General features: G+C 44.4%; 4 protein-coding genes across 6 annotated transcripts in view; 1 reads left to right on the plus strand and 3 right to left on the minus strand.

Annotated features, from left to right (window-relative positions):
- The first annotated feature begins 44 nt into the window (after positions 1 to 44).
- The window catches only part of LOC125729030 (U3 small nucleolar ribonucleoprotein protein IMP4-like), a 75,466-nt gene continuing 62,015 nt past the window's right edge, over positions 45 to 13,495 (plus strand). The window contains exon 1 of one of the 3 annotated variants that reach the window (XM_049005588.1): positions 45 to 61. In XM_049005588.1, coding sequence (XP_048861545.1) covers positions 59 to 61 — 3 coding nt within the window. In that variant the 5' untranslated portion in view covers positions 45 to 58. Of the gene's footprint in view, positions 62 to 4,540; positions 4,558 to 9,035; positions 9,053 to 13,495 lie in introns of those variants that run through there. The other 2 variants (XM_049005589.1, XM_049005590.1) reach the window with 2 other exon arrangements.
- Positions 1,662 to 2,677, minus strand: LOC125729020 (malate dehydrogenase, mitochondrial-like). The gene is made up of 2 exons (XM_049005578.1): positions 1,850 to 2,677; positions 1,662 to 1,793 (listed from the first exon to the last, which is right to left on the minus strand). Exons 1-2 carry the CDS (start codon positions 2,675 to 2,677, stop codon positions 1,662 to 1,664), a joined length of 960 nt encoding a protein of 319 aa, XP_048861535.1.
- LOC125729029 (malate dehydrogenase, mitochondrial-like) lies at positions 6,158 to 7,174 on the minus strand. The gene has a single exon (XM_049005586.1). It carries the CDS (start codon positions 7,172 to 7,174, stop codon positions 6,158 to 6,160), a length of 1,017 nt encoding a protein of 338 aa, XP_048861543.1.
- LOC125729022 (malate dehydrogenase, mitochondrial-like) lies at positions 10,654 to 11,670 on the minus strand. The gene has a single exon (XM_049005580.1). It carries the CDS (start codon positions 11,668 to 11,670, stop codon positions 10,654 to 10,656), a length of 1,017 nt encoding a protein of 338 aa, XP_048861537.1.

A 13,495-nucleotide genomic window follows, 5' to 3' on the forward strand; every position in this document is an offset into this window, starting at 1 on the left:
GAATAGAAATCCGTCTTTTTCATTGACCCATGTAGTGTCTGAAAATGGAGCTGACATTATGGTAAGTTTGTTCAAATGTAGAAGTGTTCTAAAATAATATGTTGAAAATTCTGTTTCATTTCGTTTTCTGGCCGAGTTATTTCATTAAGAATGCTGAAACTCATTTTCGGGTCATTAAAAAGAAGAACCCTGTATCCAATTAGGAGTACTTGCCTGTTTGTGAAGCTGAATTATACAGAGATATGCTTCATTTTCTGTATATCTACTTATAGGACGTTCGTCGGACGTTTTTCTTTAAAAAAAAAAGAAAACTAATAAAATGACATGAAGTTATTCTTGCTTCTGCAATGAATCCTCCAGATAGTGGAGACGGCAGCGAAATTGCATCCAACATGTTACACACAACAATACAATTTGTAATATATATTTAACTGTCAGTAAGTTTAATGATATTGTCCTGCCAGAGTTTAAACACAGTGAGCACACCTGTGTAGCAGGCATCTCCTGTCCTGCTGTCCTTCACATCCTCCCTGCATTGGTTTAATGGTTGGGCCAACGCTGTGGATACCATGATTATTGTTAGCCTGTATAGTGCTGATTGCCAGCAGGCCGTCGTGTCACAATGCACAAAGTATGGTATTCTCTCCATCCATCCATTTTCCAAACTGCTTATCCTACTGGGTCGCGGGGGGTCCCCGGAGCTTATGCCAGAATGGCACGAGGCAGGGAACAACCCAGGATGGGGGGCCAGCCCATCGCAGGGCACACTCACTCCATTCACTCACACATGCACTCCTACGGGCAATTTAGCAAGTCCAATTAGCCTCAGCATGTTTTTGGACTGTGAGGGGAAACCGGAGTACCTGGAGGAAACCCCATGACGACATGGGAAGAACATGCAAACTCCACACACATGTAACCCAGGCGGAAACTCGAACCCGGGACCCAGAGGTGTGAGGCAACAATGCTAACCACTGCACCACAATGCCGCCCCAAGTTTGGTATTATTTGTTTTAAATAAATAAATATAAAAGACATGCAATTGCAAGACACTGTCTCCATAAACTTTATTATATTATCAGAACTTCATTAGCAGCCGTTATTGATCCAGGATTTTTTTCATTCAGGGTCTAGTGAACGTTGATCAAATCATTTTTTGATGTTTTTACAGGAGATTCTTCTGCTTTTTTCTGTTCATCTGCTCGATAAACGTGTTATCTAACTGCTTAGGATGATGCTGCTAACGTAGCCTGTTTGCTGTTATAAGATCTTGTTATATTATAAGATTCCCTACGTAAAGTCGCCGACTTGAAACTAAGGAGATCATGTTTAATTCTGAAGCTTGACTTTTAAAAAAATTACATCGCAAAACGAATCAGAACCTCTGTCAAAAACAAAAATCACAATTAACCTTTCTGCTTCACAAACCAAAAAACAACACGGGCCAAGAAAAATAGTTCGTGAGAGTTTATTTAATTGCAGTACGTTACAGGTCAGTACATTTTGCCACAGTCACATCCTGCTCATTCCCATCAGTGCGGTAAGGTGGCCAAGACAGGTCAACGAAGAGTTTTCTTGTCCGAGTTGCCCTGTGACGCAATTTCAACATGGCGGCTTACACAGTAATTCTATTTTATAAATCTTTAAAAATGTTTATTTTGTTAAAGTGTTGGCGCACTCGCAAAGTCCTCCCCCTTCTTAATGGAGGCCTTCAGCTCGTCCAGTGCTTCCGCCACCAGCTTGGTCTCCAAGGCGGAGAGCTTGCCAAGGCTAGGTTTCTTTCCACTCCGTGTCTGCCGAGGAGGAGAGGGGTGGAGAAATATGTGCATTCGCCTTCCTCTGACCTGACGAATGCACATTCGATGACCCCTTCTTTGCCATTCATGGCATCCAGCAGAGACACGGCGAACCTAGCCCCTGCATACGCCATGGAGAGGGTGGCAGAGCCTGCCCCAGCCTTCGCCTTCACCACCTCAGTGCCTGCGTCTTGGATACGCCTCGTGAGGTTAGTGAGAGTATCCACACTGAACTCCACTTTGGGAGTGCACCGAGATAAGACCGGAATTATGGTCTTGCCCGCATGGCCACCAACTACAGGGACGTTGACATGAGCAGGATTCAGTCCCGTGAGTTCGGCCACGAAGGTGTTAGCCCTGACGATGTCTAGCGTCGTCACACCAAAGACCCGCTTAGGGTTGTAAACTCCATGCTTCCTAAGAATCTCTGAAGCTATGGGAACAGTGGAGTTTACCGGGTTGGTGATTAGACAAATCATAGCTTCAGGGCAGTTGCGGGCACAGGCATCAGCCAGGGTGGCCACGATGGAGGCGTTGGTTCCGAAGAGGTCATCCCGTGTCATCCCGGGCTTCCTGGGCACTCCAGCAGGAATGACGACAACTTCACTCCCCTTCAGAGCTTGCGGGAGTTGTTCAGGGCCGACGTAGCCAGTGACCTGGGCCCTGGTCTCAATGTGACTGAGGTCTGCAGCCACTCCGAGGGTGTGGACAACGTCATAAAGCGAGAGCTGGCTGACCAGTGGACTCTTCTTAAGCAGCAGTGACAGGGGCTGGCCGATGCCCCCAGATGCACCCAACACTGTCACCTTTGTATTGCTCTGGGAAGAGCTGCAGAAGCTGCGAGCAATACTCACAGCTGATCTGGCTATCCGAGAGAACATTATCACTACTGCTTTGCTGGTACGCTGAAAATGAAATGAGAATTCTGCAGACTCTCCCTTATCACCCACCCTAGGTTCTAGAACTAATATACACGTGAGCAACTACGTAAAACGCTAGCTAGGCACGCAACATCTCATTGGACACGGACTGGAACAGAATGGAAGAACGTCACTTTGTGGACGAAATGCATTTCGGGAGTGAAAGAAATGCATTTTGTGTACGTGACTTTTCTGAACATATAGGCTATTTCCATAGGGTAGCCACAAATTGCTACAGTAAACACTAGTTCGCTGCTTAAGACTAATGTATCATGCAGTTTTAATAACAATTAATTAAATAATTAATAATCAAAGACCAAATTAATATCCGTCGCTTTGCTCATATTATAAATAACCTGATATTGCCCCCTGTATATTGGGCCGAATTTTCTTCCCAGTCCATTACTTTCCACCGTAAAAAATAGCCAACAGATAATGTGAGCGCCTACAAAGGTTACAGCAGATTCTTTTGCTTTCTTCTCTTCATCTGCTCAATAAACGTGTTATTTGACTGCTTAGGACACAGCAAGAGGGTTGAAATTTGCGATTTCAGAGATGAAGACCGGGGAAATCCAAACAAAATCGTACTGGCAAAATTGTTCAGAATCGCCGGAATTGCGCGGCGTGGCGGTAGGTGGCACTCGATTGTTTTACGGGCGGTAAGCGAAAACCGACTCGCTGGTGCTAGCCGAGCTTCAGCAGCTAGTCCTGGGCGGAATCCCACAGCGCCTCGTGGTGCGCCTAACCCGTCCGGCTCCTGACGCCGGCTTTGTCACTAGAGATTAGGACCAGCGGTGTGCAATGGATCTTAACATAAAAACTATGTGTAAGTGTAACCAGTGTGGTTTGGTTTTTATATTTTAAACTTATAAAATTTTATACTGGATGTTTGTGTGTATTTCCCTTAAAGAAAGTACCAACTGCTGATGCCTTCTTCCGGGCACCTCAGTTTGCCCCGTGGACAGCGAGACGGTAAGTAGTGTTTCGGCGGTCGCGTACAAGGAGTGTATTTTCAGTTATACTGTATAAAGGTTTGTAGCTTTGCTTTTGATTACGTTTGTGAATAATTATTCGTGTGTCGTTTAATGTCGTTTTTGTTAAAATGCATTATTTTGATGGATAGGTGAGCGGGCTTTTTATGTTCTCTGTTAGGAAGAAGACTGTGTGTAACCCCTATGTTCACGTGTTTTAATAATTGTTCTACCCAGATCGGTGGACAATAAGCAAACACCACAAAACACGGCGCGATGCGAACACAGCGCAGATCCTGTACCAAGTAGCGTGTGTACAACAAGCGGAAAGCCGGAGCGCGCCAACACATAGAGTGCTCGAGTGCACGACAACTTTTATTTTAATGGATGTCAGTGCCATTGCTAAGGGAGAATCTGCACAATTTCCATTCTGTTTTTTTTTTTTTGTTGTTGTTTTGTGCTCCACACAAACACGAACGAGTGTTATTTTTCAATTTCGTGTGGCTTGCCGTAATCGTATAGTGGTTAGTACTTTGCGTTGTGGCCGCAACACCTCGGTTCGAATCCGAGTCACGGCAGATGATGTCTTATAAGCTATTACTTTTCACACCACATGTTTCAAGTTACGTTTTTAAATCTCTCTTTTTTTTTTTTTTTTTTTTTATCAATTTAGCTGTTTATTTACTTGAAACCGTAGTATTCAAAGTCGGATATTAATCTTTCAGTAATTCCACGGATAGGACAGAGATTTGAGAAAACTCATTGGTCATTTCTTAGTAACAATGTCAACTATTGGTCCGCATACGGTCGAATAGAAATCCGTCTTTTTCATTGACCCATGTAGTGTCTGAAAATGGAGCTGACATTATGGTAAGTTTGTTCAAATGTAGAAGTGTTCTAAAATAATATGTTGAAAATTCTGTTTCATTTCGTTTTCTGGCCGAGTTATTTCATTAAGAATGCTGAAACTCATTTTCGGGTCATTAAAAAGAAGAACCCTGTATCCAATTAGGAGTACTTGCCTGTTTGTGAAGCTGAATTATACAGAGATATGCTTCATTTTCTGTATATCTACTTATAGGACGTTCGTCGGACGTTTTTCTTTTAAAAAAAAAGAAAACTAATAAAATGACATGAAGTTATTCTTGCTTCTGCAATGAATCCTCCAGATAGTGGAGACGGCAGCGAAATTGCATCCAACATGTTACACACAACAATACAATTTGTAATATATATTTAACTGTCAGTAAGTTTAATGATATTGTCCTGCCAGAGTTTAAACACAGTGAGCACACCTGTGTAGCAGGCATCTCCTGTCCTGCTGTCCTTCACATCCTCCCTGCATTGGTTTAATGGTTGGGCCAACGCTGTGGATACCATGATTATTGTTAGCCTGTATAGTGCTGATTGCCAGCAGGCCGTCGTGTCACAATGCACAAAGTATGGTATTCTCTCCATCCATCCATTTTCCAAACTGCTTATCCTACTGGGTCGCGGGGGGTCCCGGAGCTTATGCCAGAATGGCACGAGGCAGGGAACAACCCAGGATGGGGGGCCAGCCCATCGCAGGGCACACTCACTCCATTCACTCACACATGCACTCCTACGGGCAATTTAGCAAGTCCAATTAGCCTCAGCATGTTTTTGGACTGTGAGGGGAAACCGGAGTACCTGGAGGAAACCCCATGACGACATGGGAAGAACATGCAAACTCCACACACATGTAACCCAGGCGGAAACTCGAACCCGGGACCCAGAGGTGTGAGGCAACAATGCTAACCACTGCACCACAATGCCGCCCCAAGTTTGGTATTATTTGTTTTAAATAAATAAATATAAAAGACATGCAATTGCAAGACACTGTCTCCATAAACTTTATTATATTATCAGAACTTCATTAGCAGCCGTTATTGATCCAGGATTTTTTTCATTCAGGGTCTAGTGAACGTTGATCAAATCATTTTTTGATGTTTTTACAGGAGATTCTTCTGCTTTTTTCTGTTCATCTGCTCGATAAACGTGTTATCTAACTGCTTAGGATGATGCTGCTAACGTAGCCTGTTTGCTGTTATAAGATCTTGTTATATTATAAGATTCCCTACGTAAAGTCGCCGACTTGAAACTAAGGAGATCATGTTTAATTCTGAAGCTTGACTTTTAAAAAAATTACATCGCAAAACGAATCAGAACCTCTGTCAAAAACAAAAATCACAATTAACCTTTCTGCTTCACAAACCAAAAAACAACACGGGCCAAGAAAAATAGTTCGTGAGAGTTTATTTAATTGCAGTACGTTACAGGTCAGTACATTTTGCCACAGTCACATCCTGCTCATTCCCATCAGTGCGGTAAGGTGGCCAAGACAGGTCAACGAAGAGTTTTCTTGTCCGAGTTGCCCCTGTGACGCAATTTCAACATGGCGGCTTACACAGTAATTCTATTTTATAAATCTTTAAAAATGTTTATTTTGTTAAAGTGTTGGCGCACTCGCAAAGTCCTCCCCCTTCTTAATGGAGGCCTTCAGCTCGTCCAGTGCTTCCGCCACCAGCTTGGTCTCCAAGGCGGAGAGCTTGCCAAGGCCTAGGTTTCTTTCCACTCCGTGTCTGCCGAGGAGGAGAGGGGTGGAGAAATATGTGCATTCGCCTTCCTCTGACCTGACGAATGCACATTCGATGACCCCTTCTTTGCCATTCATGGCATCCAGCAGAGACACGGCGAACCTAGCCCCTGCATACGCCATGGAGAGGGTGGCAGAGCCTGCCCCAGCCTTCGCCTTCACCACCTCAGTGCCTGCGTCTTGGATACGCCTCGTGAGGTTAGTGAGAGTATCCACACTGAACTCCACTTTGGGAGTGCACCGAGATAAGACCGGAATTATGGTCTTGCCCGCATGGCCACCAACTACAGGGACGTTGACATGAGCAGGATTCAGTCCCGTGAGTTCGGCCACGAAGGTGTTAGCCCTGACGATGTCTAGCGTCGTCACACCAAAGACCCGCTTAGGGTTGTAAACTCCATGCTTCCTAAGAATCTCTGAAGCTATGGGAACAGTGGAGTTTACCGGGTTGGTGATTAGACAAATCATAGCTTCAGGGCAGTTGCGGGCACAGGCATCAGCCAGGGTGGCCACGATGGAGGCGTTGGTTCCGAAGAGGTCATCCCGTGTCATCCCGGGCTTCCTGGGCACTCCAGCAGGAATGACGACAACTTCACTCCCCTTCAGAGCTTGCGGGAGTTGTTCAGGGCCGACGTAGCCAGTGACCTGGGCCCTGGTCTCAATGTGACTGAGGTCTGCAGCCACTCCGAGGGTGTGGACAACGTCATAAAGCGAGAGCTGGCTGACCAGTGGACTCTTCTTAAGCAGCAGTGACAGGGGCTGGCCGATGCCCCCAGATGCACCCAACACTGTCACCTTTGTATTGCTCTGGGAAGAGCTGCAGAAGCTGCGAGCAATACTCACAGCTGATCTGGCTATCCGAGAGAACATTATCACTACTGCTTTGCTGGTACGCTGAAAATGAAATGAGAATTCTGCAGACTCTCCCTTATCACCCACCCTAGGTTCTAGAACTAATATACACGTGAGCAACTACGTAAAACGCTAGCTAGGCACGCAACATCTCATTGGACACGGACTGGAACAGAATGGAAGAACGTCACTTTGTGGACGAAATGCATTTCGGGAGTGAAAGAAATGCATTTTGTGTACGTGACTTTTCTGAACATATAGGCTATTTCCATAGGGTAGCCACAAATGCTACAGTAAACACTAGTTCGCTGCTTAAGACTAATGTATCATGCAGTTTTAATAACAATTAATTAAATAATTAATAATCAAAGACCAAATTAATATCCGTCGCTTTGCTCATATTATAAATAACCTGATATTGCCCCCTGTATATTGGGCCGAATTTTCTTCCCAGTCCATTACTTTCCACCGTAAAAAATAGCCAACAGATAATGTGAGCGCCTACAAAGGTTACAGCAGATTCTTTTGCTTTCTTCTCTTCATCTGCTCAATAAACGTGTTATTTGACTGCTTAGGACACAGCAAGAGGGTTGAAATTTGCGATTTCAGAGATGAAGACGGGGAAATCCAAACAAAATCGTACTGGCAAAATTGTTCAGAATCGCCGGAATTGCGCGGCGTGGCGGTAGGTGGCACTCGATTGTTTTACGGGCGGTAAGCGAAAACCGACTCGCTGGTGCTAGCCGAGCTTCAGCAGCTAGTCCTGGGCGGAATCCCACAGCGCCTCGTGGTGCGCCTAACCCGTCCGGCTCCTGACGCCGGCTTTGTCACTAGAGATTAGGACCAGCGGTGTGCAATGGATCTTAACATAAAAACTATGTGTAAGTGTAACCAGTGTGGTTTGGTTTTTATATTTTAAACTTATAAAATTTTATACTGGATGTTTGTGTGTATTTCCCTTAAAGAAAGTACCAACTGCTGATGCCTTCTTCCGGGCACCTCAGTTTGCCCCGTGGACAGCGAGACGGTAAGTAGTGTTTCGGCGGTCGCGTACAAGGAGTGTATTTTCAGTTATACTGTATAAAGGTTTGTAGCTTTGCTTTTGATTACGTTTGTGAATAATTATTCGTGTGTCGTTTAATGTCGTTTTTGTTAAAATGCATTATTTTGATGGATAGGTGAGCGGGCTTTTTATGTTCTCTGTTAGGAAGAAGACTGTGTGTAACCCCTATGTTCACGTGTTTTAATAATTGTTCTACCCAGATCGGTGGACAATAAGCAAACACCACAAAACACGGCGCGATGCGAACACAGCGCAGATCCTGTACCAAGTAGCGTGTGTACAACAAGCGGAAAGCCGGAGCGCGCCAACACATAGAGTGCTCGAGTGCACGACAACTTTTATTTTAATGGATGTCAGTGCCATTGCTAAGGGAGAATCTGCACAATTTCCATTCTGTTTTTTTTTTTTTGTTGTTGTTTTGTGCTCCACACAAACACGAACGAGTGTTATTTTTCAATTTCGTGTGGCTTGCCGTAATCGTATAGTGGTTAGTACTTTGCGTTGTGGCCGCAACACCTCGGTTCGAATCCGAGTCACGGCAGATGATGTCTTATAAGCTATTACTTTTCACACCACATGTTTCAAGTTACGTTTTTAAATCTCTCTTTTTTTTTTTTTTTTTTTTATCAATTTAGCTGTTTATTTACTTGAAACCGTAGTATTCAAAGTCGGATATTAATCTTTCAGTAATTCCCACGGATAGGACAGAGATTTGAGAAAACTCATTGGTCATTTCTTAGTAACAATGTCAACTATTGGTCCGCATACGGTCGAATAGAAATCCGTCTTTTTCATTGACCCATGTAGTGTCTGAAAATGGAGCTGACATTATGGTAAGTTTGTTCAAATGTAGAAGTGTTCTAAAATAATATGTTGAAAATTCTGTTTCATTTCGTTTTCTGGCCGAGTTATTTCATTAAGAATGCTGAAACTCATTTTCGGGTCATTAAAAAGAAGAACCCTGTATCCAATTAGGAGTACTTGCCTGTTTGTGAAGCTGAATTATACAGAGATATGCTTCATTTTCTGTATATCTACTTATAGGACGTTCGTCGGACGTTTTTCTTTAAAAAAAAAAGAAAACTAATAAAATGACATGAAGTTATTCTTGCTTCTGCAATGAATCCTCCAGATAGTGGAGACGGCAGCGAAATTGCATCCAACATGTTACACACAACAATACAATTTGTAATATATATTTAACTGTCAGTAAGTTTAATGATATTGTCCTGCCAGAGTTTAAACACAGTGAGCACACCTGTGTAGCAGGCATCTCCTGTCCTGCTGTCCTTCACATCCTCCCTGCATTGGTTTAATGGTTGGGCCAACGCTGTGGATACCATGATTATTGTTAGCCTGTATAGTGCTGATTGCCAGCAGGCCGTCGTGTCACAATGCACAAAGTATGGTATTCTCTCCATCCATCCATTTTCCAAACTGCTTATCCTACTGGGTCGCGGGGGGTCCCCGGAGCTTATGCCAGAATGGCACGAGGCAGGGAACAACCCAGGATGGGGGGCCAGCCCATCGCAGGGCACACTCACTCCATTCACTCACACATGCACTCCTACGGGCAATTTAGCAAGTCCAATTAGCCTCAGCATGTTTTTGGACTGTGAGGGGAAACCGGAGTACCTGGAGGAAACCCCATGACGACATGGGAAGAACATGCAAACTCCACACACATGTAACCCAGGCGGAAACTCGAACCCGGGACCCAGAGGTGTGAGGCAACAATGCTAACCACTGCACCACAATGCCGCCCCAAGTTTGGTATTATTTGTTTTAAATAAATAAATATAAAAGACATGCAATTGCAAGACACTGTCTCCATAAACTTTATTATATTATCAGAACTTCATTAGCAGCCGTTATTGATCCAGGATTTTTTTCATTCAGGGTCTAGTGAACGTTGATCAAATCATTTTTTGATGTTTTTACAGGAGATTCTTCTGCTTTTTTCTGTTCATCTGCTCGATAAACGTGTTATCTAACTGCTTAGGATGATGCTGCTAACGTAGCCTGTTTGCTGTTATAAGATCTTGTTATATTATAAGATTCCCTACGTAAAGTCGCCGACTTGAAACTAAGGAGATCATGTTTAATTCTGAAGCTTGACTTTTAAAAAAATTACATCGCAAAACGAATCAGAACCTCTGTCAAAAACAAAAATCACAATTAACCTTTCTGCTTCACAAACCAAAAAACAACACGGGCCAAGAAAAATAGTTCGTGAGAGTTTATTTAATTGCAGTACGTTACAGGTCAGTACATTTTGCCACAGTCACATCCTGCTCATTCCCATCAGTGCGGTAAGGTGGCCAAGACAGGTCAACGAAGAGTTTTCTTGTCCGAGTTGCCCCTGTGACGCAATTTCAACATGGCGGCTTACACAGTAATTCTATTTTATAAATCTTTAAAAATGTTTATTTTGTTAAAGTGTTGGCGCACTCGCAAAGTCCTCCCCCTTCTTAATGGAGGCCTTCAGCTCGTCCAGTGCTTCCGCCACCAGCTTGGTCTCCAAGGCGGAGAGCTTGCCAAGGCCTAGGTTTCTTTCCACTCCGTGTCTGCCGAGGAGGAGAGGGGTGGAGAAATATGTGCATTCGCCTTCCTCTGACCTGACGAATGCACATTCGATGACCCCTTCTTTGCCATTCATGGCATCCAGCAGAGACACGGCGAACCTAGCCCCTGCATACGCCATGGAGAGGGTGGCAGAGCCTGCCCCAGCCTTCGCCTTCACCACCTCAGTGCCTGCGTCTTGGATACGCCTCGTGAGGTTAGTGAGAGTATCCACACTGAACTCCACTTTGGGAGTGCACCGAGATAAGACCGGAATTATGGTCTTGCCCGCATGGCCACCAACTACAGGGACGTTGACATGAGCAGGATTCAGTCCCGTGAGTTCGGCCACGAAGGTGTTAGCCCTGACGATGTCTAGCGTCGTCACACCAAAGACCCGCTTAGGGTTGTAAACTCCATGCTTCCTAAGAATCTCTGAAGCTATGGGAACAGTGGAGTTTACCGGGTTGGTGATTAGACAAATCATAGCTTCAGGGCAGTTGCGGGCACAGGCATCAGCCAGGGTGGCCACGATGGAGGCGTTGGTTCCGAAGAGGTCATCCCGTGTCATCCCGGGCTTCCTGGGCACTCCAGCAGGAATGACGACAACTTCACTCCCCTTCAGAGCTTGCGGGAGTTGTTCAGGGCCGACGTAGCCAGTGACCTGGGCCCTGGTCTCAATGTGACTGAGGTCTGCAGCCACTCCGAGGGTGTGGACAACGTCATAAAGCGAGAGCTGGCTGACCAGTGGACTCTTCTTAAGCAGCAGTGACAGGGGCTGGCCGATGCCCCCAGATGCACCCAACACTGTCACCTTTGTATTGCTCTGGGAAGAGCTGCAGAAGCTGCGAGCAATACTCACAGCTGATCTGGCTATCCGAGAGAACATTATCACTACTGCTTTGCTGGTACGCTGAAAATGAAATGAGAATTCTGCAGACTCTCCCTTATCACCCACCCTAGGTTCTAGAACTAATATACACGTGAGCAACTACGTAAAACGCTAGCTAGGCACGCAACATCTCATTGGACACGGACTGGAACAGAATGGAAGAACGTCACTTTGTGGACGAAATGCATTTCGGGAGTGAAAGAAATGCATTTTGTGTACGTGACTTTTCTGAACATATAGGCTATTTCCATAGGGTAGCCACAAATGCTACAGTAAACACTAGTTCGCTGCTTAAGACTAATGTATCATGCAGTTTTAATAACAATTAATTAAATAATTAATAATCAAAGACCAAATTAATATCCGTCGCTTTGCTCATATTATAAATAACCTGATATTGCCCCCTGTATATTGGGCCGAATTTTCTTCCCAGTCCATTACTTTCCACCGTAAAAAATAGCCAACAGATAATGTGAGCGCCTACAAAGGTTACAGCAGATTCTTTTGCTTTCTTCTCTTCATCTGCTCAATAAACGTGTTATTTGACTGCTTAGGACACAGCAAGAGGGTTGAAATTTGCGATTTCAGAGATGAAGACGGGGAAATCCAAACAAAATCGTACTGGCAAAATTGTTCAGAATCGCCGGAATTGCGCGGCGTGGCGGTAGGTGGCACTCGATTGTTTTACGGGCGGTAAGCGAAAACCGACTCGCTGGTGCTAGCCGAGCTTCAGCAGCTAGTCCTGGGCGGAATCCCACAGCGCCTCGTGGTGCGCCTAACCCGTCCGGCTCCTGACGCCGGCTTTGTCACTAGAGATTAGGACCAGCGGTGTGCAATGGATCTTAACATAAAAACTATGTGTAAGTGTAACCAGTGTGGTTTGGTTTTTATATTTTAAACTTATAAAATTTTATACTGGATGTTTGTGTGTATTTCCCTTAAAGAAAGTACCAACTGCTGATGCCTTCTTCCGGGCACCTCAGTTTGCCCCGTGGACAGCGAGACGGTAAGTAGTGTTTCGGCGGTCGCGTACAAGGAGTGTATTTTCAGTTATACTGTATAAAGGTTTGTAGCTTTGCTTTTGATTACGTTTGTGAATAATTATTCGTGTGTCGTTTAATGTCGTTTTTGTTAAAATGCATTATTTTGATGGATAGGTGAGCGGGCTTTTTATGTTCTCTGTTAGGAAGAAGACTGTGTGTAACCCCTATGTTCACGTGTTTTAATAATTGTTCTACCCAGATCGGTGGACAATAAGCAAACACCACAAAACACGGCGCGATGCGAACACAGCGCAGATCCTGTACCAAGTAGCGTGTGTACAACAAGCGGAAAGCCGGAGCGCGCCAACACATAGAGTGCTCGAGTGCACGACAACTTTTATTTTAATGGATGTCAGTGCCATTGCTAAGGGAGAATCTGCACAATTTCCATTCTGTTTTTTTTTTTTTGTTGTTGTTTTGTGCTCCACACAAACACGAACGAGTGTTATTTTTCAATTTCGTGTGGCTTGCCGTAATCGTATAGTGGTTAGTACTTTGCGTTGTGGCCGCAACACCTCGGTTCGAATCCGAGTCACGGCAGATGATGTCTTATAAGCTATTACTTTTCACACCACATGTTTCAAGTTACGTTTTTAAATCTCTCTTTTTTTTTTTTTTATCAATTTAGCTGTTTATTTACTTGAAACCGTAGTATTCAAAGTCGGATATTAATCTTTCAGTAATTCCCACGGATAGGACAGAGATTTGAGAAAACTCATTGGTCATTTCTTAGTAACAATGTCAACTATTGGTCCGCATACGGTCGAATAGAAATCCGT

This window comes from Brienomyrus brachyistius, unplaced genomic scaffold (assembly GCF_023856365.1).
Source record: "Brienomyrus brachyistius isolate T26 unplaced genomic scaffold, BBRACH_0.4 scaffold413, whole genome shotgun sequence".
Taxonomy (NCBI): domain Eukaryota; kingdom Metazoa; phylum Chordata; class Actinopteri; order Osteoglossiformes; family Mormyridae; genus Brienomyrus; species Brienomyrus brachyistius.

Bases quoted from the DNA above. Each gene is read 5' to 3' on its own strand.
- LOC125729022 (XM_049005580.1), bottom strand. From the start codon at position 11,670: ATGTTCTCTCGGATAGCCAGATCAGCTGTGAGTATTGCTCGCAGCTTC.
- LOC125729020 (XM_049005578.1), bottom strand. From the start codon at position 2,677: ATGTTCTCTCGGATAGCCAGATCAGCTGTGAGTATTGCTCGCAGCTTC. The intron at 1,794-1,849 runs GTCAGGTCAGAG...CCTCCTCGGCAG, and splicing joins GGGTCATCGAATGTGCATTC to ACACGGAGTGGAAAGAAACC.
- LOC125729029 (XM_049005586.1), bottom strand. From the start codon at position 7,174: ATGTTCTCTCGGATAGCCAGATCAGCTGTGAGTATTGCTCGCAGCTTC.